The sequence below is a fragment of the Rhinatrema bivittatum genome, chromosome 5 (assembly GCF_901001135.1).
Source record: "Rhinatrema bivittatum chromosome 5, aRhiBiv1.1, whole genome shotgun sequence".
In the NCBI taxonomy this organism is placed as follows: Eukaryota; Metazoa; Chordata; class Amphibia; order Gymnophiona; family Rhinatrematidae; genus Rhinatrema; species Rhinatrema bivittatum.
Window position 1 is genome coordinate 343,623,103 of NC_042619.1, and position 26,476 is coordinate 343,649,578.

General features: G+C 40.2%; 1 protein-coding gene across 1 annotated transcript in view; it reads right to left on the minus strand.

Annotated features, from left to right (window-relative positions):
• Positions 1 to 1,426: 1,426 nt before the first annotated feature.
• Positions 1,427 to 26,476, minus strand: part of SLC15A1 (solute carrier family 15 member 1) — an 80,392-nt gene continuing 55,342 nt past the window's right edge. Inside the window, exons 15-22 of the mRNA XM_029604484.1 lie at positions 25,080 to 25,202; positions 24,199 to 24,339; positions 21,330 to 21,376; positions 20,461 to 20,568; positions 20,149 to 20,245; positions 11,936 to 12,082; positions 6,934 to 7,041; positions 1,427 to 2,294 (exon numbers count right to left, since the gene is read on the minus strand). Coding sequence (XP_029460344.1) covers positions 2,094 to 2,294; positions 6,934 to 7,041; positions 11,936 to 12,082; positions 20,149 to 20,245; positions 20,461 to 20,568; positions 21,330 to 21,376; positions 24,199 to 24,339; positions 25,080 to 25,202 — 972 coding nt within the window. The 3' untranslated portion in view covers positions 1,427 to 2,093. The remainder of the gene's footprint in view (positions 2,295 to 6,933; positions 7,042 to 11,935; positions 12,083 to 20,148; positions 20,246 to 20,460; positions 20,569 to 21,329; positions 21,377 to 24,198; positions 24,340 to 25,079; positions 25,203 to 26,476) is intronic.

Below are 26,476 nucleotides of genomic sequence, written 5' to 3' on the forward strand. Positions count from 1 at the left end.
GATTCAAAGTGTATGTTGTAAACCTAGGACGAGGATAGGTTTGTTGAGTGATATGTTCTTCATGATATAGTCAATTAGTGGGGAGCAGTTTTTTTCAAATGTTCCTGGGGGACAGTAAGTGAGGCCGATCTGTAGGTTTGGTGAATCAAATAGGGCAATTCCGAAAGGTGCAGAAATGTTTGCTGGACGAGGTGTAAGTTGAAGGTTTTTTGTTTGCGATTAGCATTAAACCACCTCCTTTTTTTCTTTTTCTGGGAATTGAGAAGGTATTGTATTCCTGGTTGCATAGTTGGTTAATTAGTACTTGATCCGTGTTTTTGAGCCAGGTTTCTGTTATTGCGATGAAATCTGGTTTGGTAGTAAGTCGAACCTACTACCAAACGAGCATTGACAAGTATGAATGAGAGTAGCATGTAATTTGAGTATTGGATATATGTGTTGTTTTTTTCTGATTGTAGGTTGTTTCTGTTTTTTGTGAGGTTTAGAGGATGTGTGCTTCATTTGAGCTGATTGGTTTATTGAGGGCGTGGGCTTTTTGTTGATAGTTGGGAGTTCGTTTGTCATATTCCAGTATTCAGTTTGAGAGTCCTTTTGTTTGTATGGTAGTTGCAAGTGTATATAAGAAGAGTTGGTGGAGGTTAATAAATGTTGTATATAATGAGAGGTAGGGGTGTCCGCTTTGAGAAAGTTAGGGGAGAGGAGTCGGGTAGATGGAGATGTTGGGCGCGCTGATTGGGCCGCACGAAGGGGCGAGCAAAGGGGCCTGCTCCTTTGGCGCGCTCCTTCGGCACGTGTGGTTTTCAAAAGCTGAATTTGTTTTGTGAACACTGATAAGATTTTGTCTGTATTTGGCTCTTTTGCCTGAAGCCCCAAATCCAGCTCAGTTTCCCCAAAACTGAGCAATAAATGTTGCTGGGTTTTTCATTGTTTCACTAAATTGACATGCAGTTGCCAAACAGTCACAGAAGCAGAAACTGGGCTTATAAATCAAGCATGGGGGTCTCTGCATGTTGGTGCATAACTATTAGGTTGACTTCCATCAGTGTGTTATACAAAATCAACATAAGATACAGTGTACACTACATTGGAGGAAATCATTTAGTATTACTTCTGTATAGTTTTGCTTCTGTTAATTTATGTATTTAGGTTATGTATCATTCACACTGTAAAGAAGTGGAATGCTGAAGGAGTATCTGACACTCTTTGCTGATAATAGAGGTAAACTACCGACTCCCATTATCTGATGACTTCATATGGATTAAGAAACAGTAATAGAACATATTTTTAGCTGCTTATGAAAAAAAGTGCTTTTAATATAGACGTTTCCCATTTTCAAAACCTAGTATGATCCTTGACTTTTCAAAACCTAGTATGATCCTTGACTTCTCACATTTTAAATAAATCAAGCTTGGAATTTCAAATTAAATGTATTTTTATGTGCGTTTTATTTAATGCACCATTTCTTTGTCTTCAATGTATCTTCATGACTTCTTTATGTCAACCCTGCCAGCAGTTCAGAGGAGCTCTAACAAATATTATTATCAACCAATATCATATGTACAACTTATGTGGAAAAATATGTACAGGATCACTGAACTGAGTTCTTTCTATACCAATTTGTTACTTGGAAAACAATAAAAAAAATGAGAGATGGGCCAATTGTTTTGGATCATGATCTGAGGGATGGGACATAAGCAGATTTTCTAATTGTGAAACCATGTTTACAATTTAGAAATACAAATCATGTCCCAGCATGCACAAAATTGTCATTCATAAAATTCCCAATATATTTTGAAATCATTGCTCCTAACGGAAATCAGTGCAACATACCATAAAGAAAATTACAACTTGCTAAATATCTTCATAGCAGAACAGTATCACAACCTGAAGGCTGTAATTTCTTGAATTTTTAGGTCTGGAAGGAATAATATGGACTGAAAGAAATTCCTGTTAGAGTAGATCATCTCCTGTTCATTCTTCTCTTTAAGGTCTGCAGCGGTTATTCTCATGAGACATGTGGTTGCATTTATTTGCAAAGTGTCTGCAGTACTGGACGTTATATTTACACTTTTTGAGCTTGGGAATATCTGAATTTACATTTTAGTCTGTGAAAAAGGTCCATCTCCATTTTCATATATATTAGGCTTCATTTCCATTTCTTTTTCCTTCTTCTCCTTCTCATCAAACTGGGCTTCAATCTCGGCAGGATCCACATAGGTGTAATAATAGGCCATGAAGGAAAATATGATGCAAACCACCACCAGCAAAGATGCAAAGAGTATGTACTCTGCCCACTGTAAGTAAATAACAATATCTACATTAGTACCTTATGAACTGCTTGCAGAATTCATGTTGTAGACCAGCTCAATTAACAGAGCTGCAAATCTGCTCTTACTTTCAGCACAGAAAGTATGATTTAGGTTATAAACAAAACAGATATCCTTATTTAATTCTGATAGCTACATGCAATTTTATAACATGCATGTGCCATGTTATAAAATCGGGGATCGGCATGCACAAGGGGGTGCACATTAGTGCAACTTGCGCACGCCAACGCCCACAGCCTTCCCCATTCCCTCCCAGGCCACTCCGAAATGAGCCTGATGCTTCACTTTCATTGCATATCCAAGCAGCTCTCTGCTTCAATGGCAGGAGGAATAAAGAAAAAATGATTTATATTCAAACAACCAACAAGGACTAAATTGCACAGGCTGGAAAAACAAATAAGCATGGGAGTAGCTTGCTTGTTGTGGCAGTTATTACCCTGAACCAATCAAGCCTGTTACTTCACTTTGAATACATATACAGTGCAGCTCACTGCTTCAATGGCAGGGGGTGATGAAGAAACGAGGATTTATATTCAGACAACAACCACCAAGGACTAAATTGCACAGGCTGGGTAAATAAATAGGCATGGGAGTAGCTTGCTTATTGCGGCGGTTACTACCCCTAACCATTTAGGCTTGATACTTCACATTGATGCAACTCCAGCACTGCTCTCTAAATCAATGGTGGGGGTGGAAGGAAATTAGAACCAAAAAGTTACCAATAAGGGCCCTGAACTCAGCAGTCAAAATAACAGATAAGTATAAGAAAAATAAGTATGAAAGCTTGCTGGGCAGACTGGATGGGCCATTTGGTCTTCTTCTGCCATCATTTCTAGGTTTCTGTGTAAGATCTCAGGGGTTTTAGTTGATACTAATTTATCTATGCTGCCACAGATTAAAACGATGGTGAGATCAGGCTACTTTAAGCTTCATTTAGCTGGACCTTTGAAGCTTTGTTGGAACCATTTGTTTTCAAGTCTGTTGTTCAGACTGGATTATTGTAAAGTGTTATTTATTGTACTGTCTAAGACCTCACTACGTACACTCCAAGTTTTACAAAATTCTGCTGCCTGACTGATTTCTAGTGTGGGAAGAAGAGAGCATATTTCTCCAGTTTTAAAGGATCTACACTTGATATATTTGATTCTCTCTTCATAAGGTAGCATTTTTCTTTCATAAATTGGTCGAGTCCCGAGAGAAGATATTCTCTGTTGTGGGTTCTGGCCTGTGGAACTCTACCAAGACAGCTCAGACTGACTGAATGTTCCATTCCAGCAAAGACTTTTTTATTTCAACAAGTTTCACCTGATTTTTAATGCTGTTGACAAGAGATGAATAGGCTGCTAAGATATTGTTTCTGGATTTAATTGGATGGATATTTAATGTTATTATTATTTTTGTTATGTCTCATAATGTATCATTATTTGTTGTTTTATGTGAATTATTTATTATGAGTGTTTTATTGTAAGCTGTATAGAGCAGTGGATATATGGCATAGAAATCTCTCTAAATAAATAAGTGTGTGTGATTGAAATCGCCAGTTCACCCATTCCTTCTGCAGTCATCGAGACCTTCCTAGTTGTTCACCCTGAACTCCCCCCAGTTCACCCAGACCTCCCACTCAACATAGAACAGACAGTAGATATCAATTGTGCTAGATTTAGCAGGTGTAAGATTGTGCCAATAAATTGCCTGATGTAGTCACATAAATATCTTATAAAATAGCAACTTACATGTGCACCTCCTGACCCTACCTTTGAGTGTCCCTAGACTGACCCCTCTTTGCACAGGTAAATGTGCTCACAAATCCAAAAATACATGCATACTTTTGATGTTTAGAAAATAGCATGCATGTGATTACGAGATACTTATGCATGTATATGCTAATTTTACACATGTAACTCTCTTGAAAAGTTACTCCCTTTTTAAAATGGTGTTCGGTTTTTTTCAGCTACAATGTGTTTTACATGCTTCTTTTCATGCTTTGCCAATAGTCCCAAATTTATCCCATCAGGGCATTGTGAGTGGAGCTGTCTAGCAGTAGTTTGACCAGTTTAAGAGCTGCTCTGAATTATGACATATTTAAAAAGGGCTCCAAGGCTGATCTGGGAAACTATAGACTGGTGAGCCTGACGTCAGTGCCAAGAAAAATCGTACTAACTATTCTAAAGAAGAAAATCACATACATCTCTCTCTCATATATATATATATCATATATATGTAAAAATATGTAAATAAATAAACAAATAAATATATAGATGGCCATGCTTTAAGGTGAAACAGTCAGTATGGATTTACCCAAGGGAAATCTTACTCACAAATCTGCTTCATTTTTTTGAAGGGGTTAATAAACATGTGGATAAAGGTGAACCGGTAGATGTAGTGTATTTGGATTTTCAAAAGATGTTTGACAAAGTCCCTCATGAGGCTTTTAAGGAAACTAAAAAGTCATGGGATAGGAGGCAATGTCCTTTCATGGAGGTTGAAAGATAGGAAAGAGTTGAAAAAGGTAAACAGTGGAGTGCCTCGGGGATATGTACTTGGATCAGTGCTTTTTAATATATTTATAAATGATCTGGAAAGAGGCACGATGAATGAGGTGATAAAATTTGCAGATGACACAAAATTATTTAGAAATTGTTAAATCAAAGAGGATTTTGAGAACTTGCAGGAGGATCTTGCAAGACTGAAAGATTTGGCATCCAAATAGCAGATGGATAAGTGTAAACGCACATAGGGAAAAGTAACCCACATTGTAGTTGCACAATGTTAGATTCCATATTAGGAGTTACTACCCAGGAAAAAGATCTGGCATCATAGTAGAAAATACATTGAAATCATTGGCTCAGTGTGCTGCAATGGTCAAAAAAGCAAATAGAAAGTTCAGAATTATTAGGAAAGGAATAGTGAATAAAACAGAGAATGACAACACTTTTGTATCGCTCCATGGTGAGACCACATCTTGAGTGCTATGTGTAATTTTGGTGGCCGTATCTCAAAAAAGATATAGTTGCACTGCAAAAAGTTCAGAGAAGGGCAACCAAAATAATAAAGGGGATGGAACAGCTCCCCTATGAGGAAAGGCTAAAGAGGTTAGGGCTATTCTTCTTGAGATGGTTGAGGTGGGATATGATAGAGGTCTACAAAATCATTAGGACTAGAATGGGTATTGATATTGAATTGTCATAGGCTGTGCAAGCATGTACTATGCTAAACTTTTATTTCCTGAAAGCACTTCTCTCCCAAATTTTAATATGTTTTTATAGAAAGTACATTTTTTTATTTTTTATATAGTAGCATTCATTTTTGCTGTACTATTCTGTATTATATGATTTTACTTTATTTTAATGTTTGTCTTAACTTATTTGCTTATTATGTATGTAATGATGCAAACCACTACGGTGAATTCTGGAGAAGGCAGTATATAAAAACTTTTTAAATAAATAAATGGATAAATAAATAAATGTGAAGGGGTTATTTACTCCTTCAGATAATAGAAGGCCATGGGGCACTCCATGATATTAGCAAGTAGCGCATTCAAAACAAATCAGAGAAAATTATTTTTCATTCAATGCACAATTAAGCTCTGAAATTCATTGCCAGAGGATGTGGTTAAGGCAGTTAACATAGCTGGGTTTAAAAAAGGTTTGGATAAATTCCAGGAAGAAAAGTCCATAAATATCTATTAATCAAATTGACTTTGGGAATAGACACTGCTTATTACGGGCATTAATAAGCATAGGATTTATTTACTATTTGGGTATTTGTCAGGTACTTGTATCTATTGGAAACAGGATGCTGGGCTTCATGGACCCTTGGTCTGAACCAGTATGGCAACTTCTTATGTTCTTAGTCCCTGTATTTCTTGTACTAGATCTCTGTCATTGAAAGCACTATATCCAAAGAGAGAGGTTGCTGGAATGGGTTTGCAGTCAGTGAAAGCCGGGAGAAGGAGAATTGCTCAAACAGACAAAAACGTTGTTGAAAATTTGCTTAAAAGGGATCTTAAACATAAGTGCCTTTTCTGATAGATACAGTAGCACAAAGGTTCTTTTGTAAGTTATTAGTGTGTAGCTGTTACCCAGTACTAACAATGGGGCCGATGTAATAAGTCCTGCGATGAAATCGGTGCTATTTTTTTCAGCACTTTTATTTGGTGGCATACACGGCAAAAGCAGGCCCCCTTGATGGGATGTAATACGGGGATGGCATGCAAATGAGATATGCGCAGAAAATCTGCACAAAACAAATATCTGCGCAGATAGGCGCACTGATAGCCCCATGCAATAAACCGTGCATAAATCTGCATTAATGTGATGACCCATGATTGATTCTCAGTTGAAAGCCTTTAAGCTAGTAAGTGGTCTGGGAGTGTCTAACCCCTTCATGATCCATCACCGACTGCATGGGAGTTATAATGGTGAGAGGAGATCCTGGTGAGTGGGCAAAATGCAGCAGAGATTTGGAAGAGGCTAAAAAAGCATTCAGCATTTCTTCCATGTGCCTGTTCCCTCTCCGACCACGCTTCGTATTTGCTGACTGTTTGCTATATTACTACGGTACTAGCATGATGCTTTTCCATTGTGTTAATGATTATGTACTGTACCTGTTCACTGAGCTGGGCCGCTCCAGCCACAATCAGGACAATAATGTTACCAACTGCTACAGTCAGCAACCAGCCTGCTTGAAGAACCGATTTCATATTGGGAGGTGCCTGCAGAATAGAGAGAAAATAAGATGTTTGTTTAAAGAATTTCACCTCAGCTGTTCATATTAGTAGTACTGATACCAAAGAATTCAAAAAAGCAGTCAAAACACACCTTTTCAAACCCGCTTTCTCTGACCGTTCTAGCCCTTAACCTACCTAACGTGCTTCCTTTGGATTTTTTCACTTCCTCATTTTCTCTGTCGACTCCCTGACCATTGCTATTTAGCCAGTATTGTTTCTAGTTTTTTGTATTTTTATTTTAGCTCTATTTTATATGTTTTTATTGGTTTATTCTTTTTTATTGTTTTTCAGAATTTTATGTACATTTTCTTTGTAAACCACTCCGAACTTCAGAGGACACAGTATATAAGAACTTTTAAATAAATACAGGTGATACAGCTAGGTCTGTTTAATACAGATATATTTGCCAGCTACTTTGGATGAAAAAGGAATGCAAATTATTTATATTTGTTATAACTCAGATAGTGAGGTTCCAATAGTTCTTTGTAAAAAAAAAAAAATTACAGTACTTCAGAAAGAGATGTATTTCAAGAGAAGGGGCATGAAGGGGTGAGAAACAGAGAAAGGTAGGTGAGGCAATAGAGAAGTGAGATATTATGAAGTGCAAGTGAACAAGGTGAGGGGAAAATAGAGAGGTAGAAAGGGTCAATGGAAATATGAGAGATTAGATAAAGTCAAGGACGAGACAGGCATGGGAGGGAGACGGGGAAGTAAGAGAAAGGCAGTATAACAAAAATTAAAAAAGAAAAGAAAAGAGTGCAGAAATGAAAAATGGAGGGAGAGAGATGGAGAAGAGAGGCAAGATAGTGATAGAAGGAAAAGAGGAGGCAGATGAGAGAGAGCTGGAAAGAAGATGAAAGAGGGGAGAAAGAAATGGAGAAAAGAGGAAAAGCAATTATAAGTAGAACAAAATGTATCGGAGACCCAGAAAAAGGAGTCAACGGAAAGCTAAGAAAGATAAAAAATAGTAAGATGATTAAAAAGATATATAAATGGATATTTGAGGTATTTTTAAGTGCAACTTTATTCTAGATTGTGGAGGTCATTTTTAAAGGCACTTATGCACATAAAACCCTGTTATGTGTGTACGGGGCTCTTTAAAAATAGCCCCAGTGAATCTGTACATAAAAGCATGCGCCGGACACAATTTCTCACAAACTAAATAGTGTTTCAGGAGGTGGAGTTGTGGAAGGAAAGGCAAGATAAGGGAAATATGGTAGAGACATTTAAATAAATCAAAGGTTTCCATGTAATGAGGCTAGCCTCTTTCAGCGGAAAGGAGGCTCTAGAACTAGAGGTCATGAATGAAAGGGGGTAGTCTTGGGAGTAATCTTAGGAAATATTTTTTTAGAGAGAGAGGGTAGTGGATGCATGGAATAATCTCCCATTGGAGGTGGTGGAGGCAAAGATGGTATCTGAATTTAAGAAAACAAGGGATAAATACAGGGGATCTCTGAGGGAGTGATGAGAATTGTAAGGGTAAGAAAAATTGGACAGATGACCCGATTAGATGGGCCATATGGTCTTTTCTGCTGTCATGTTTCTATGTTTCTGTTATACATCTTAGAATATTTATGACAGAAGAACATATGAATAAAATAAATTTATTTTCTAAATTATTTTACACTTAGTTATTAATTATGGAAATTACTTCTTCTAGCTAAAATAACATCTTTCAAAAAATGGAACGATCCAGATGAAGAAAATAGGAAAAAAGCCTAAGCACTGGCAAGTTAGATGCAAAACACTGACAAGCAGGCAAAAAGAGAATTGGAAAAGAACCTTGCCATAGAGGCAAAAACTCATAAAACATTTCAAATACATCCAAGATAGGAAGCCTGTGAAGAAGTCAGTTGGACTATTAGATGACTGAAAGGTAAAATGGACACTTAGAGAAGATAATGCCATAGTGGAAAGACTAAATAAATTCTTTGCTTTAGTATATTGAGGAGGATATTGGGGAGATAACCATGCTGGAATTGGTATTTAATGGTGATGATTCAGAGGAACTGAAACAAATCATAATGAATCTGGAAGATGTAAAAGGGCAAAGACAAAATAAAGAGTAGTAAATCACTTGGACCAGATGGTACAAGCCAGAGTCTGACTCAAAAATGAAATTGCAGACATTACTTATTTGTAACCTATTATTAAAATTGTCTAATTTAATTGAAGAATAGAGGGTAGCCAATATAACATAATTTTTTTAAAAAGGCTCCATGGTGATTTGGGAAACTATAGACTGGTGAGCCTGACGACAGTGCAGGCCAAAATAGTAGCACATATCTTTAAAACCAAAATATTTGGTTGTTTTCTTGGGGAAAGGACCCTTGGACTTCTAGACTTAAAATCTGGGTTTGGAATAGAGGAAAGGGTGCCCATTTTTCCCTTTTGAGAGAAGTAGTTTTAGCCCTTTTGAGATAGGTTGATGGGAGGTTTTTTCACCTTTCCTTCCTCCCTTTTTGTTGCCTGTTTTCAAGAACCTTATTTTTCTCATCTGTCTGAGTTCACTGGAACCAGGAACTCAGAGCAGTAACATCTGTAAGGCATCGGAGTCTCTCACCAAGAGGGATCCAGTGGACTACTGGAAGTCCTGCAGGGGAATGAATCTTCATTCATTCCTGGGGGAAAAGGAGAAATGAGGATTACGGAGGAGACTTATAGCACCCATCCTGAGTTAACCATGACCACAATAACAGGATAGTAAAGAAATAAATATGGAAGAACCCTCCAGGTACTAACAGGGAAGTAAGAAGAAAAGAGAAAGCATAAGAATATCTATTCTGAACAACTGGACTAAAGGTATGAAATATGGGACTTAACTTTATATCTAAATTGGTAACCATCCTATCCATCAAAATCTGGGAAGAAGCTTCAAAACTACATCATTAATTGGACAGGATCTGGAGTAGGAGAAATCAATTGACTTCAATTGGAAGTATAAAGTCACAGATTTATTAAAAGAATTAAACCAATACATTTATTGCAGAAAATAAGAGCTAGTAACTGAACATTTTTATCATCTTTCCATCTTTAGTCGGTAATAGGTAAGTTGAAAACCATCAATTGCTTCCAGTGTGATTGGTAAATAGCAGTAAAAAACACTGAAATGCTGAATTGACTATTGAACAAAACTTGAGGCCTAGGAAGTAATGTTCCTCCTGAGAGAAAATCTTGGACTTTTAGAGTGTCGTAACATCAGGAGAGGAAAGTTACACACTTGGGATGTGGTCTTTGGGGTCCTGGAAGGGATGCTAGCCCAGAGGTTACACAAATTATGGAATCTGTTGTCAGAGGACATAAGACAACCAACATAATGGAGTTCAAAGGAGATTGGACAAATTCCTGAAGGAAAAATCCATAAATAATTATTAGGTAGACTTTGGAAATTCATTATTTATCCCTGGGAGTAAAATAGATCAATAATTTGGGATCTGCAAGGTACTTGTGACCCCCGATTGGCCACTGTTTGAGACAGGATGCTGGACTCAGTGGACCTTGGTCTGAACTAGAATGGCACTTCTTATGTTCTTATATTTTTTCACTCAATGCACAGATAAGCTCTGGAATTCATTGCTGGAAGATGTGATAATATAACTGGCTTTAAAAGAGGCTTTGACAAATTCCTGGAGGAAAAGTCCAATAAGAGTTATTAATTAGGTAGACCTGAGGTAAATCACCGCTTATCCATGAGCATAAGAACGCATGGGATCTATATACTATTTGGAATTCTACCATGTATTTGTGATCTGGATTTACCACTGTTGGAAATAGGATACTGGGCTTGACCATTGGTCTGAGCCAGTATGGCAGTTCTTATGTTCCTAGATCTTCAGCACTTGGGCCTCAATATTAAAAAATATCCACCTATGTAAGTTAGCCGGATAAGACTTATCCGACTAACTTACATGGTATATTCAGCAGCATGAATATCAGCACTTATCTGGCTAAGTTAACTGGATAAGTAGCTTTGCCCCATTGTATCCATTGCCTGTCCCTGACTTAGCCAGATAAGTGACCTTTGAGTATCGGGCTCAGTACAACTAAAATTCACCAAATACTATTGCGCCACTGTAGAAGTTACAGAAAATGCTCTCATTTCTTGCAGTGTCCCTTTATTAATTATCCACTGGGCGCATAATCCAAGAACATGAATTTTTATTAATGGTAAAGTGGGGCAGTAGGATTTGCGTATGCTAATCTCAAAATCTCTCATTATTTTAAGTACTAGATCACGCCTAAACCCATGAACAACAATCTGAAAGTCTTCTAAGCTAGAAAGTTTGCTAATTTAGAACGCATCCATGACCTTCAAAGCAACAATTATTGTTTATTTCATGCTAGATATGTAAACCTCAACTATGGTGAAGATTTTCAAAGAGATCTAGCTGCCTAACTCCGTAGCTAAGCACCTAGATTAGCCCCTTTGAAAATCCATCTCGGCTGAGCAACTATATCTAGCCACTTAGTTTTACTGAGCAGCCAAATTTAGCTGCTCAAATTCTGGATGGTCCCAGGGGCGTGATTAGGTCAGGGAAGCTCATTTTCAGTGCTAGCAGCTAAGTTAGGCGTCTACCCTAGGCATGAGGATAGCTGGCTTACACCTAGATTTAAATGAAATTCCACCTGCTGTTTTGTGGCTGAAAGTTGGCTTTCAAGCACTCATTTTGATAATCGGTTCCTATGGGATGTATAAGGAAGGCAAAATCCAAGCCTCTGCTGTGTAATCAAATTATTAAATTGTCATGTCGCAACCAATATTTTTCTCTGCTTTGTTTCTCAGCTTTCCTTTCTGTAGCTGCCATTCTTTCTTCCTGGCTTTTCCATAATTATTAATTTTCTCTCCCCTGCTGACATTTTTATTTCTCTTTTGACTCACCTGAGAATATGAAAACTCCAGGCCGGTGACAGAAAAGACAACTTCACCGCAGGTCAGAATGAAGTACTGGGGGATTTGCAGGCCCATGTGAACTGTATTGGGTTGAATATCCTCAATGTATTCAAGATTCAGTGAGGGCGCTGTGCACTGAAATACGACAGTAAAGCACTATCAGAATAGTATCACTAAAACAGAGATAACACTTCCTGTTTCATTTTTGAAAAATGTTACACACATGCTCGGACAAGGTTCCTTGGAAGATATGGGGCAGATTTTCAAAGGATTTACGCGCATAGGGGGGGGGGGGGTTGTGCACGCTGGGCCTATTTTCAAAAGGTCCAGCGGCGCGCATAAAGCCCCGGACGCGTGTAAGTCCCGGGGCAGTCCGGGGGCGGGGCGTGGGAGTGCTCAGAGGCCTCTGCATGGCCGCTGGGCCGGGATCGCGCACCAGCAGTCGGCCGACACGTGCAACTTACTTCAGCCCGAAGGATGAAGCAAGTTTTAAAACAAAAAAAAAGAAAGCATCAAAGGTAGGGGGAAAGGGTGGGAGAGGTAGGGGAAAGGAAGGTGGGGTGGGAGGGGTAAGGAAGTTCCCTCCGAGGCCGCTCCGATTTCAGAGCGGCCTGGGAGGGAACGGGGGAAGATAGCGTGGCTCGGATAGGGCTTGGCGCGTGCACGGTGCACAATTGTGCCCCGTGCGCGCGCCGACCCTGGATTTTATAACATGGGAGTGCCTGCGCGCACATGTTATAAAACCGGGCCTACATGTGCGCGCGCCGGATAGCGCGCGCACATGTAGGCCGCGCGCGTATGTTTTAAAATCTGGCCCTGTGTGTGTGATTGGCAATGCATTTTTTTTTTTTTGCTTCCAATGGCAGTCTCCAAAACATACACTGGGCATATACACACGTCTTGAAAAACAATGGGTAACCTATCGTCTCAGAGGGATTTCATATTTATTGAAAAATTGGAAAGACTAAGAATTAATTTGGAACAGCACTTGCAAAGAATATTTTAAGAATGAAATTGGACAAAACTCTCAGACTTCACATTTCATCTCATGATAAACAAAGTATAAATAAGTAAGGCCTGAATTCATCATTCATCGCAGAATGATGATTCCTGCGAAAATGGGGGCGGGGGGTGAAGGGGGGGGCAGGTCCGCAAAAGCCTACAGAGTTTGCACCATGGCGTTGCGCCGGCTGCAGGCTTCCGGCTTTCGCACCGAATAGTGCCACCATGAAAGGTGGTGCTATTGGATGCGCTATTGCCGACGATAATGTTAGTAACATTATCACCGGCAGTGAAGATACTGCCAACTCCGCCCCTCCCCACCCTGACTCCGCCCCTCCCCCTAATTTGCCCTAACACACGCAATAAAGCTTTAGAAAATAACTTCCTATGTCGTAAAACTAATATACAAAGATCCAGTCTCATAATAAAACAGAAGGCATATAGGAAGAAAGTTAAATTAAAAATAAACTTATTCTGGGGGCCACTGCAGGAAGGAAGGTCCTTTCCCTTCCGTGGAACATCGCTGGCCTGCTTGGGAGATCCCTGCAAGGATGAAGGAGGCGGTGTCTGACATCACAACCAGGCGCCAGCCTGCCTACAGCAACCAGTGCACTGCGCACTGCTCAGAGGGATTTCAATGTTCTCCAGTATAGGAACAGGGGAAGATAGAGAAGGCCAAGAAAACAATCACCTTCCAATCAGATATAGGGAAAAAGGCTACCCTAGGTCCTCCTCAACTGGACCGTGAGGTTGCCTTTTATGACCAATCGTTAATTGAGGCCTTTATGTAGAATTTACATTCAGGTCTTTCTGCGCCAAGTCAGACCTAGCCCTTTGAGATTCTGCCAGTGCAGGGGATGACAGGAGTATAATTAACTCTGTTGGTTGGAGTCTGCAGAGGTCATCTTCTGTTATAATGGAGTTGTTATTTGTTGCCATTAAAGGACTTGGAAAATCTTTAACAGACAAAACTGATAACTTTCTCTTTCTCAGCTTGGGAGCTACAAGTACAGGTCAACTCTAATAAAAAAAAAACAAAACAAATTAATGAGTACAATAGTAAAATAACTTGGGTTGATGCACGATAATTATGCTGCTATGATTAAAGATATGGGGACTTTCTAAGGTCTTCTTGACTACTTATGTTTTATGGCCTTTTTCTCTACGAACGTGTGGGACATACGTTTTCACTCGGTGCACAAACAGAGTGAAAATGTGCCAGAGGATGTGGCTAGCATAGTGGGGGTTTAAAAATCCCTGGAGAGAAAGGCCATAAAACATTATTAGTCAGTTAGACTAAAGAATGGAGAATTTCAAAAATTATACCAGAAAATCAAATTTAAGAATATTACATATTCCTAATTCTGTTATGTTACCTCTAGTAGAAATGCTGAGGAAGCTTTATATTGATGTCCTGAAGATCTCTCCGGAAACTATGCCCCTCCAGTTGTTCAAGCGGTTGATGGTGATGTTATGAGTACCCCCTGTTTGCTGGCAGAGATCCCCAGCTTAACTGATCTGTTAGACTCCAGGGATAACTTTATTAGTGACTTATGCTCTTGAACCAGATAGGAGCTGGACTATGCAAATGTTTTTTTAATTAAAATATATTTTCCTTGGAGAAAGGATTGCTCTTTGACCGGATGCACCCAGGGCCATTCAGCCGAGACGAAAAGCTTTATTACTTGTAAAAGCAAAAGCTTTGCCCATGGGGGCTTCTTTTATTCTTCAATTTCCTTGCGTTTGATTAGATTGGGTACAGCCAGATATGTTTGTTTTTTTAGTCAGAGCAACTAGAGGGGTTTTTGCAGAATAGAATTGTACCAGCAGGGACGGTGCAAGGGTATTAGGCGCCCTAGGCAAACCTTCTGCTCGCGCGCCACCCCCGAGTCACACTGGCCCCCTACCGGCTCGAGGCAAAGCAGTCTGACTCGAGCTGGTACTGGGACTGGGTGAGGAGGGTGGAGTTACTCGTCGGTCAGCAGCAAGGGAGAAGAGGCAGCTGCTGCCCCTAGGACCCTAGGCCCCCACCTAGTTCACTAGTGCTTCCGCCGGCCCTGTGTGCCAGATGTATCTGTATTATCAGGACCTTTGGATAACGTGCAACCTAACCCCCTCATTTATCAGAATGCACTAAGGCGTTTTTGCATGTGTTAAGGGCTTATCGCATACGAAAAGCACTGTTAACGCATGCGATCGCGCCATATTGTACGGTGCGATGAAATCTGAGGAGGAGTTGGGGCCGGATTACTGTTTTGCAAAGCCCTATCGCATGGCTTTAATGCCGATTTTAGATACAACTTGATCAGGAGTGTAAGCCATGCGAGAGCTTGCGTTGCGGCTGTATCGCCCATTGTGATGTTTTTCACGTGCGTGGCCGGGCCCGTGGTAAAATGCACACTGCGCACGCACGCAAGGCCCAGCCACACTCGTAAACCCCGGTTTTTACGCGCGCAGGCCTGTGAAAATTCTCTTGTTTATGCAGCAGCCAAATACCTGCATAACTCTCAGCAGTGATTCATTGCCTTTCACTGGACAGGTTCCTAGCCCTGGTATATAACTTGCTTCCCAGTGAAAATGGAAAGACAAATTGTTGTGATGGTGAAGGGCAACTTTTTCTAGTGAGGAGGGCTAGAAACGTTTTCCACTGATGCGAAAGACCAACTACTGTAATGCACTATACATGGCCTTCCCCAAAACCTCCTGTGCAAATTACAATTAGTGTATAATGGGTCTGCTTGCCTCTCAATAAAGAGTTGGGGGTATGTTTCATACAAGAATTACACATGTAAAATTCAGTGTATTCTCATTGGCCTTGCACAACTTGGGTGCCTTATATTTAAAAAGCAGGGTCACGCCTGGGTGCATTTTATGCTCTACAAGAGAGGCACTTTTAGTAATTGCATCATCCTTAGTGGCCATATTAGTGGAGAGCAGGGAAATACCCTTTCCTGTCCAATTCCATTTTGATATATCGCACAACAACAGAGAGCTAACACATTCATAATGTGTATGACATGTATTGAACAAATAACACACACCAGACACTCTAAAACCTAAACTAACACACATACAACCATTCATACCCATTATTTGTTTAAAAACAACTTACACTTAAATTAACAATATGCATAAATTACAATAATTCACAAATCATTTATTGCCAAAATTGAATTGCAAATTCCCAATACTAAAAAATGGGTCCAGATCATGAATTTCTTTACATAGATCTGAATATATTTAATAAATTCTGAAAATGGATCCTAAATCCAGATGTTTAACTATTTCTCAACATAAGTCCATGTTGAGCTACCTCTCAACATGGGTCCTGTCAGCATAGGTCTTAGGTTTTAGAGTGTCTATTCAGGTGAGTGTGTTATTTGTTCAATAAATGTCATACACATTGTGAATGTGTTATCTCTCTGTTGTTGTGAGATATATCTATGAGCAAATAAGGGAGTATTTATAAATTGTGACCCTCTGTGTTAATTTACCGTGTTCAATTCCATTTTGAGGCATTCTTTCTTGTCTGAGAGGAAAAGAACAGCTTATGGTCTGCCTGTCTTCTGTCTTTCTGTAAGCCTCTGGTCTCCGGTGTGGGTTGCATGGAGGCAGTGCAATGGAAGAGGACATGTCATGCAGCCAGGACCGACGTGCTTTCACAGCCCAGGAGCTGAACCTCATGGGGGCAGTGCGGTGGAAGAGGACATGTCATGCAGCCAGGACCGACGTGCTTTCACAGCCCAGGAGCTGAACCTCATGGAGGCACTGCGGTGGAAGAGGACATGTCATGCAGCCAGGACAGACGTGCTTTCACAGCCCAGGAGCTGAACCTCATGGAGGCAGTGCGGTGGAAGAGGACATGTTATGCAGCCAGGACTGACGTGCTTTCACAGCCCAGGAGCTGAACCTCATGGGGGCACTGCGGTGGAAGAGGACATGTCATGCAGCCAGGACTGACGTGCTTTCACAGCCCAGGAGCTGAACCTCATGGGGGCACTGTGGTGACCCAGGAGACACTATTCAGCCATGGGTCACCACAGCACCGCAGTAGCCACACATGTAGGTGACAGGGGTCTGGAGTTGGAGGCTGGATAGCTGTGTCTGTGGTGCCCGAGAGGCTGCAAGGTTTTCGGGAGCAGTGCAGTAATGCTATTCACAAGGGCAACTGTAGTGGGGAAAGGATGGCTTGGACTTGCTCTGCAAACCCCCAAGGAGTTCAGCTTTTCTTCTTGTTTTAGAACTGAAGCTCAAGCATCACTCACACAGCAGAGGATTATTTATTTATAAAACTTATATTTTGCCTATCAAAACTTTCTAGACAGCGTACAAAGTACATTCATAATAATCATATAAACATAATAATTATGTACAATTCCATAAACTGATCAAATCCTGGTTATTTTCTCTAGCTTTTAACTGATTTGCTTCTGAATATTTGGTTCTTATTGTGGGCTAGTTATTTGATTATTTATCATTGCCTTTTATATACTTTGTGTGTGTGTGTGTGTGTGTGTGTGTGTGTGTATATATATATATATATATATGTGTGTGTGTGTATTTGGTTTTTTTTTTGTTTTTTCTAATGCACAGCAACACTTATATAATAGAGAAAAACACAGTGATAACTATATCAGAACAAAAAAGTAGTACTAGCATATACCAAACATCTTTTTAAGAATCTTAACATTAGGAACTATCAATTTTCTTCCAAGGCTTATATCTCGTTCCTTTCCCTCTTCCTTAATAAGCTAAAGGTTGTAGAGTAGTATTAAGAACATGCCATACTGGCTCTCTCTCTTCTCCTCTTTTCAAACCCTGAAGCTATGTCAATGAATAGGCACGAGGAGTTACCATATTCATCCATATTCTGAGACAAAATCCCTCATTTCTGGGTAGTCTCTATGAACCAGATGCATTACCTTGGAAACATATTGCAGTTAGTATCTCGGCAGTTCCAACACCACTTACTAGTGCTAAACGCTGACTAATATTCAAATAACTATATTCATAGTGCTATTTGAGTATAAAACCAAGTCTTGATTGGCTGTGTTAGGTCTGATCTATTCTACTCCTCTTCCAGGAAAACATTCAGTACAGCCGGATCATCCTAAAATTTAGAATTACCGGTATTTAATGATTTATCCCTCATGTGATCGGGATAAATTAAGCCGCATCTTGCTCCTATTTGCTTCAGCAGTGGTCTTAATTTTAGGAGCTGTCAGTGTCAAACTGCTGCTGTTTTGGCACGATCAGGAACAAAGAAAATCTTCCTGCCTTCATACATAATCGGCATTTTTACACGAGCAGATGCTAATATTTCCAGTGCCTGTGGGTATCTTAATGCTGTAAACACAATTGGTCTCGGGTATTTTGATCCTGATAAGAGCCGTGAGGGGGCACGATGGGCATGCTGTATTTCAAACGGACTTTCAAAATTCAACTGCAATACTTATGTTCTTATTTTCTCTGTAAATCGCACAATATTCGTACTTTCTCCACCTTGTGAGATACCCAGAAGACGGATATTATTTCTGCGGTTCCATTTAAAAAGGTCCTCGACAGTTGTACACAGTATCACAAGCTCAGCAGTATGGTAGCTCGATTTATCCGGCAAGCTGAACCTCACATTTTCCGACTGCTCTCTGTAGATCACTGAATTGATTTGCCAGATGCTCAAGGTCAATCTCTATATCACGGATCTATTAGCTCTTTAATCCCTTGCAACTCGTCAGTACTGGCTCTGTTACTGATTTGACTTTCTTGGCTGTAGGCGGATCTTGTTTGTGCAATTTTGCCCTTATTTCTTTCCCGGGCATTGTAAGAAGCTAAGCTCACAAGTTTTGACCATTTTTGATAGTCGTGAGGAGGTTTTAGATTTTAAAAAATTGGAGATCCCGCTGGAGGTGTCCATCTTGCGTGGGCTCCCAGATGGCACTCTCTAGTTGTATATATTTGAATTATTTTTTAAATCATATTTTCTATTTTTATTGGCTTATAATTTATATGAATGTTTTACTATATTGACTGGTTTATTATGGTTTTATTATTTTTTACTTTTTGTTGTGTTTTTTTGATAATTCCTGCCTTGAGCCTTTTGGGAAAGGCAGGTTAAAAAAAAACCTGACTGGATTTGATTTTTAGCACATTTATTGTTATAGGCCCCTTCATGATTTATAGTTACCAGTTTTAGATGTGCACGTCTTTCTCTATAAAGGTATACATCTTCTCTGCGTTAATCCTATGTCAATATACTTGTTCTTTTACATTCATTAAATAAGTAGTATCAGATTCCTGAAGCACTCCTGGAGGAATCTCCTCTCAACCTCATGTTTTATTGTTCCATGAGACAAATCTCTTGCAAAATAATATTGCATTTGTACAAAACCCTTTTTTCCTTTGCACAAGGTTCCACTTGGCTTTACTCTTTTGTCTCAGTGATATACAAAAAAAAAAAAAAAAAATGGTAATGGAATTAAAAAATGCATGGGATGAACTCTGAGGAAATTCTACTGTCAAGGGGTTATTAATGAAGCACTACAGTAATCTGCAGTTCGGTCAAAACCAGCAGTGAAAGGGATGCATTGTAAGAAGGTATGGGAGCAACCTACATGGATCAGCAGTTACAACCCTAGATGGAAAACATGAGAATAACCTGCACAGAGGGGTAGATTCAACCCTAAACACCTTGCTGGGCAGATTGGATGGAGCATTTTGGTCTTTACCATCATTTACTACGGTAGGTGGCCGACACAGCACAGCCCCTAAATTTAGATGCGTATTTTCAGTCAAACTTGGGGGGGCCTATATTTTTGGCTGAAAATTCAGCTACATTAAGGAGCCTAAATGTAAGCCTGCTACTCATTTGCTGAGATTCAGGGTCCCAAGTTAGTTGCCCAAAGCTGAAAATCAGTGATAAGCATCTAACTTTTTTTCCACACCCTAACTCTGCCCCTGTATCCACCCACTATTTGGGGGTCCTAAATTTAGAATCCTAGTAGAACTAGAAGCCTAAATTTTGGCACTCAGCCCAAGCAAATTTTCAAAAGAGCCAATTTAAGAGCCTAATTCCCCAAATCATGCAACTAAATCCTTTGAGAATTTACCTCTACGCTACAAATAAACATTAAATTAATGACTAACACACCAACCTGGGCACATGGAAAATCTGCAAAACCTGGCAGTCATTGATTACTAACCTGGTTAATTATGATCGTGTAAGAGCTTCCATATCCAAATGATATTGATTCAGCACTGCATGAAGTTATGTTTCCAGCCACGACTTCAATATTCACTCTAGGGGAAAAAAAAACCAAACCAGAATAAGAATAATTATTCTATGCTTGAGGTTGAGAGGCTTCATCAAAATAACTCCGGAGCAAAGATTAATGTGGCAACAAGAACAATTTCTAACTGTGAAACACACCGATAAAAGTAGCAGAACAAATCCAATGTGCTTTCCCAAACACGAGAGCAGAAGTAACTATAATATTTCACTGTGAACCACTTACTTTCCACGTTGAATCATGGTGTAATTGGAGGTTTCCAATGTCTGAAGCTGAACCAGTGGACTGCCGCCCATGGCAATGCTGACAGTTTCCACCAGATTGTTCACAAATCTAAAATGATATAGTTGGACTTTCTGGTTACACGGTTTTATTGTCACACATTTCTACATATAGCTCTGTCTAAAAGCTACACTTTTGTTTTATTCCTTGGGGGTGTAAAGCTTTTGACTTGAGTAAAACCAGGCAATGCCTGTGCCAGTGTATGACGAGCATTTCCTCACCCCCAAACTAGATATGCTAGCATGAATCAAAGCATGCTGACAATCCTGACCAAAAGCATCGGATAAAGTACAACCAAGGCCATACAGGTACAAATTAGTTCTTTAACAAACATTTTAAAGACCTGAAAGCCAGGCTTAACTTTGGGAAGAAAACTCTGGGGGTGAGAGGAGTGCGTTATCACTTTGATTACAGGCCTACCTACTAACCCACATTAAGAATGGCCATTAACACAGGTTAATATGCAAATTTTAATGCAGTTGCGAGTTTAATGCTGAACGTATTCAATGGCATAAAGCCTTTTGTGTATCAGTGAGTTTTACCACCACTGGTGACTGCTTAACACATATTGAGCTCTGGATCCCCACCACCAATACCCAAATCAAGGGGCTTGTTTGCCACCCTATACCCTTCCACCCCTCCATATCTCAATCAAGGAGGCCATTGAGCCCTAGTGCACCCTTCCTTGACTCCTTCCTATCCCCACACCTTGCCTAGCTCACATGACTTCACACAATTTACAGTAACCCAGATTAATTATTCATGAGCTGCCTAGCATGCATTTATACAAAATGACTTATTGCTAAACGCACCTGATCGCATTTTTTCCTTTTTCTGGTTTTTTATTCCTGTCTGTGACCTAGTCAGAGAGATATTAATATCATTATTATTAATTATATTCATATATCAAATATTAAGAAATATCAGCTAGCAGAAGTGGCTCAGAGCACCCGAGAAGTAAATTGTGAAGCTTCAGGGTGGTGGTATAACATACGCTGTTCCCACAATAGTGATTTCTGCCTCTGCACATGAGGATGTTTGGAAGGAACGAGGCTCACTTGAGGTTACTGCATGGTGGAGGATTATCTTAGCATGGCAAATTTATTGAGAAGTCTGTTGTTTTTTTTGTTCTTTTTTTTTAACTTATTTTTGATGGGCTGAATAGAGCAGTTCAACACTTTTCCCACCAACTCAAAGCATCAACGATCCTAAGAGGCCTATGTACTAAAGGGCTTTAGCTAGTGCCCATGTACAATGCACAGTATTTGCATAGGCATTAGCATTAGTACCACGTCCATGAAAGGAAACCAGTACACATGCAAGCATACCTGGGAATTTTTTGATTTCCAATCACCCTGAGATTGTTGAAGATCGGTGGGGGGGGGGGGGAAGAATTATGCACGTGCTCACAAACTTTATCACATACACATACTAACACACTCGTATGTTCACTCTCATACTCTTTCACACACACACACATACATACTCACTCATGCCTCTCATTCATTCCCCAGACTCTCACGCACATGCACACTCACATGCCTCATTCATTCCCCAGACTCTCACGCACATGCACACTCACTCAAGCCTCCTCCTCTTTCATACAAACACTCATGTCAGTAACAGCAAACCAAACACACTTCACTGCCACGTTTATGAAGTAAAACAAACCCCTGCAAAAAAAGACATCTATAACCTTGTCATATCATAACAGCACTAAATCTTTTCTTTCTGTTTCTTCTCTCTCCACCTGTCTTCTTCCCTTCCTTCCTCAAACACATACATTCAATTTGTCATTCTCGCCTGATTCTCTCTCTCTCTCTTATACACAATGGCTCTACCTCTCACATGCTGTCTCTCCCTCATACACACAAGCTCTCATTCTCTCTCACACACACACACACACACACACACACAGGCTCTCACTCTCACCTGCTCTCTCTTTCTCTCTCTCTCACACACACACATACACGCTCTCAACTCGCTCTCACATGCTCTCTCTCTCACACACATACACTACAGGGCCTCAGACTCCCCTTTGCCTTTGGGCCTCCTCTTCTCGGGCCGCCAGTATGGACTCTGCAGCAGCCCTGATCTTCTCAGGCCACTGCAAGATGGATCCTCATCATGGATCCTCCACAGTGCTAATTAACAGTAGAGATGTGAATCGTGTGCCAGATCATCTTAACGATCAGATTCGGCTGATTAGCGATTTGAACTGGAATCGGAAACGATTCCAATTCAAATCGCTAATTTTTTTTTTAGGGAGGCCCGCGCCACTAAAAATAAACAACCCACCTGACCCTTTAAATCGACCCCACCCTCCCGACCCCCCCAAAACCTTTTAAAATTACCTGGTGGTCCAGGGGGGCCTCAGGGAGAGGAGAGATCCAGGGGGGGCCTCGGGGAGAGGAGAGATCCAGGGGGGCCTCGGGGAGAGGAGAGATCCAGGGGGGCCTCGGGGAGAGATTTCCCGTTCCCAGGCATCAGCTGTTCTAAAAAAAAAAATGGCGCCGATGCCCCTTTGTCCTTACCATGTGACAGGGTATCCGTGCCATTGGCCGGCCCCTGTCACATGGTAGGAGCACTGGATGGCCGGCGCCATCATCCAGGCCACCCTCTCATCTAAAATTGACTACTGTAACTCCCTACTCCTAGGTTTCCCCTATTCCACCATAAAACCCCTCCAAATGCTGCAGAATGTGGTAGCCAGAACCATATCCAATATCCATAAATATGACCACATCACTCCCACCCTTAAAGACCTTCACTGGCTCCTGATCCCCTCTCGCATCCTCTATAAAACTCTTACTATGATCCACAAATCCATCTACACCCACAATTCCAACTGGCTTGAGCCATTCGGCCTCATATGCTCCAACCGACCCACTAGAGCTTCCTATAAAGGTACTCTCCATGTGCCTTCCCTCAAGAAGGCCCACCTCACCTCTACGAGGGACCGAGGCCTTTCCATTGCTGGGCCTACACACTGAAACTCACTACCCACGACCCTACAGCTTGAGCCATGCACTATTCAATTCAGAGCTAACTTAAAGACCTGGCTCTTCAAACAAGCTTACCCTCAATAACTCCTCTGCACGCTTACACCCTGCTGCGTTCAGCACTTATCCTGAACCCATGTATAAAGTTATGTTCTTTCCTTCTCTGTAACATTTGTTTACCGGCTTCCGTGTTATTTCAAGAAGCCCGTTGCGTTTGTTTTTTACCTTTTTTTCCTTGCTACACTTCTGTTCCTATGTAATCCAATCCCCGATTCCTGTTTAATGTTATTTCCAATTTTAGTTCTGCTGTAAACCGATATAATGTAGCTACTAATATCGGTATAAAAAAAAGTCTTAAATAAATAAATATTGCAATTACAATAAAGTAAACCTTCCATACCCAAACAGCATGATGAGTGTTTTTTAAGTGATGGTAACCCTATTCCCTAAAGGTCCTGTAAGCCAAATCTTTCTTCCTCTCCCCCTCACTGTTCAATGACTCATTGGTCAGGTGCAGGTCTCAGGACCCTAGGAAGCTCTAATTTGTAGTGAGTGCACAGGAGGGGGATTACAAATACATTTAATTATATTGAATAGAATGAATTAAGATGATGTCATGGACTTAGTGAGGGGCACACAAGTGTTTTGTATTCTCTGAAATGCAATGTAATGTACTTACCAAACTGTTCCCATTGTCGTTTAGTAGAAGGGTCTGTCGTTCTCCTGCAATGGGCTTTATGAATATCACCGTTTGAGTTGAATTTTTTGTAATGGTTATGTTCTGTAAGTCAGCAGTATCAAACGTTTTGTAGTCATCTGCCTGCCAAAGAGAAGAGCAGTTTTTATCCATGCACTTATGACCCTGCCTTTATAAGCATTATGATACTGCTGTTTGAGAGAGAGAGAGGGCTTTCTGAATTGAGCTATATCTGATGCTTTGCTTTTCATATAGCCAACAACCTTTCCTGTATATATTTTTCCAGGTATCCCGGAAAGCCTTTCCCAGCTCAGTGCCAACCAGTCCTGGCAGATTCACTTTGAGGTGTTACCACGTCTACATGTCGGGTGAGAACAGATGAGGATTGAGACAGTCAAAGAAATGTGGCTAAGATATTTAAGATATTAATTGTCAGGTAACATGGAAAATCTGTCTCAGGAACTGAGCAGGTGGCATTCCTGCATTAAATCTCCTTAACCAGGACCATCCTTGGGACAAATTCCTTGGGTCTGGTGCTTTAGGGGGTCCCACCCAATATCCAACATCCCTTCCTAGTCAGCTAATAGTTGGAGCAGCCCACGTGGCAGTAGGGCCATTAGTTACCAGGAGGTACGGTAGTAAATGGTCTGAACAGGCTTCCCCTATTCTTCAATCTCAGGCTGGGGGGTTGATTCATCTTGCTGTCCCGTACAGCTGTAGGGGGACAAGCCCTGTCCTTAGCATAATGAGACATTTTACTGATGATATTTTTAGCTCTCCTCCTCAAGGTAAAAGGTAATGGTCAGGTCAAACCGTCCATTGCTGCTGGCATGGAATTAACATTGCATGCATGCACTGCTTACCTTCCCAGCTGGTAATGTTACATCAGGTACGTTTTGTGGAAAAGTTACAGTTAGGTTGCTTGAATATAAATTTACAACTTTAAGTTGAGTCTGGCTTGAATGTGGGAATTTTGGAAGTGTTTTCTAGGAGAAAAACGTGAAAAAATGAGGTAGGAAATTAATCAGTCCAACATTTATTATACAAGATCCCTAACAAGAGTTTCATGGGTTTAAGGGAAACAGTTTTATTTGTATTGCATATCAGCTAATTATCAGGAATATATTTTCCAGGGACAAGTGATCAGCAAATCAGATTAACTAATTCAGACTTTCTAGGCAATAAACTCCCAATAACAAGAAAAAGAAGAATAGCAGCATAAAACATTGCGTAGGATATATTATTGAAAGTTCTATTTATTTTACAATCTTGCTTTAGACATACAGACCTACATTTTCAATAATGTGCACAACTGCAAGGTTACATGTATGTAACAAACTGGACAGATCATCACGTGAATTTCAGTAGTCTGTCAAGTAGAGGGGGATAAAGAGAGGGTACTGGAAACCAGAACGCAAGTGAGGTCATTCTGAAGCAAAGATGTCTGGGAGATGTAGTTCTAAGAGGTTATTCACTCACAATCAGGCAATTGGGACACAGAGCTAACAACTAAAAAGGCTGTGCTTGCAGAAGTAGGATCTGGAGTGCTCTCACTGTAAGTCTATACTTTTTGGGAATTAATCTGCATCAAAATTTCTGATATGGTTTCAGTAGCCTGCACTAAAGGTACCGGTAGGAAATCCTGTCTTTATGATGAACTAGGGTAGCTAGCTGCTGGGAGGTGAGTTAATATAGAAGTGAAAGCAGTTTTCCTGCTTTGAACTTGTAATTTAAACTCACTTCTATCTAACCAAAGTGCCTGGTTAATTTGAACCAGAGAATCCTACTGCAAAGTAGATTGGCTATTCAGGAAATAAAGATGCTGGTTTCCCCAAAAGTGTTTGATCTGACTAGAGTTTTTGGGCATGCTAGCATTTGTTTGCACGAGGCACAAGTAGTGTCTTGTCGCAATATATATTTATAAGCATGCATAAAATCTTTCAGTTTTCAAACACAAGATAAATGCATGAGTGCTTTAAAAATTGGGTTATATAAATAAATGAATATAATTGATATACATAACGCCTCCCAGGTCCAAAGTTCACTCAGAATGGTGTACATCAATTCACAAAACATCACCTTAACATAAAATACAGTAAAATAAAGTGTCATGCTAAAACGAAATACCAGAAATAAAATAGCAAACCAAAATATAAGCTAATAATATCAGCCATCTTCTACTACAAAACCATTAGTTCCCATAGTCACAAGTATTGTCAACCACTCCATTATCCTAATTTTTACAGAATTGTCAAGAACA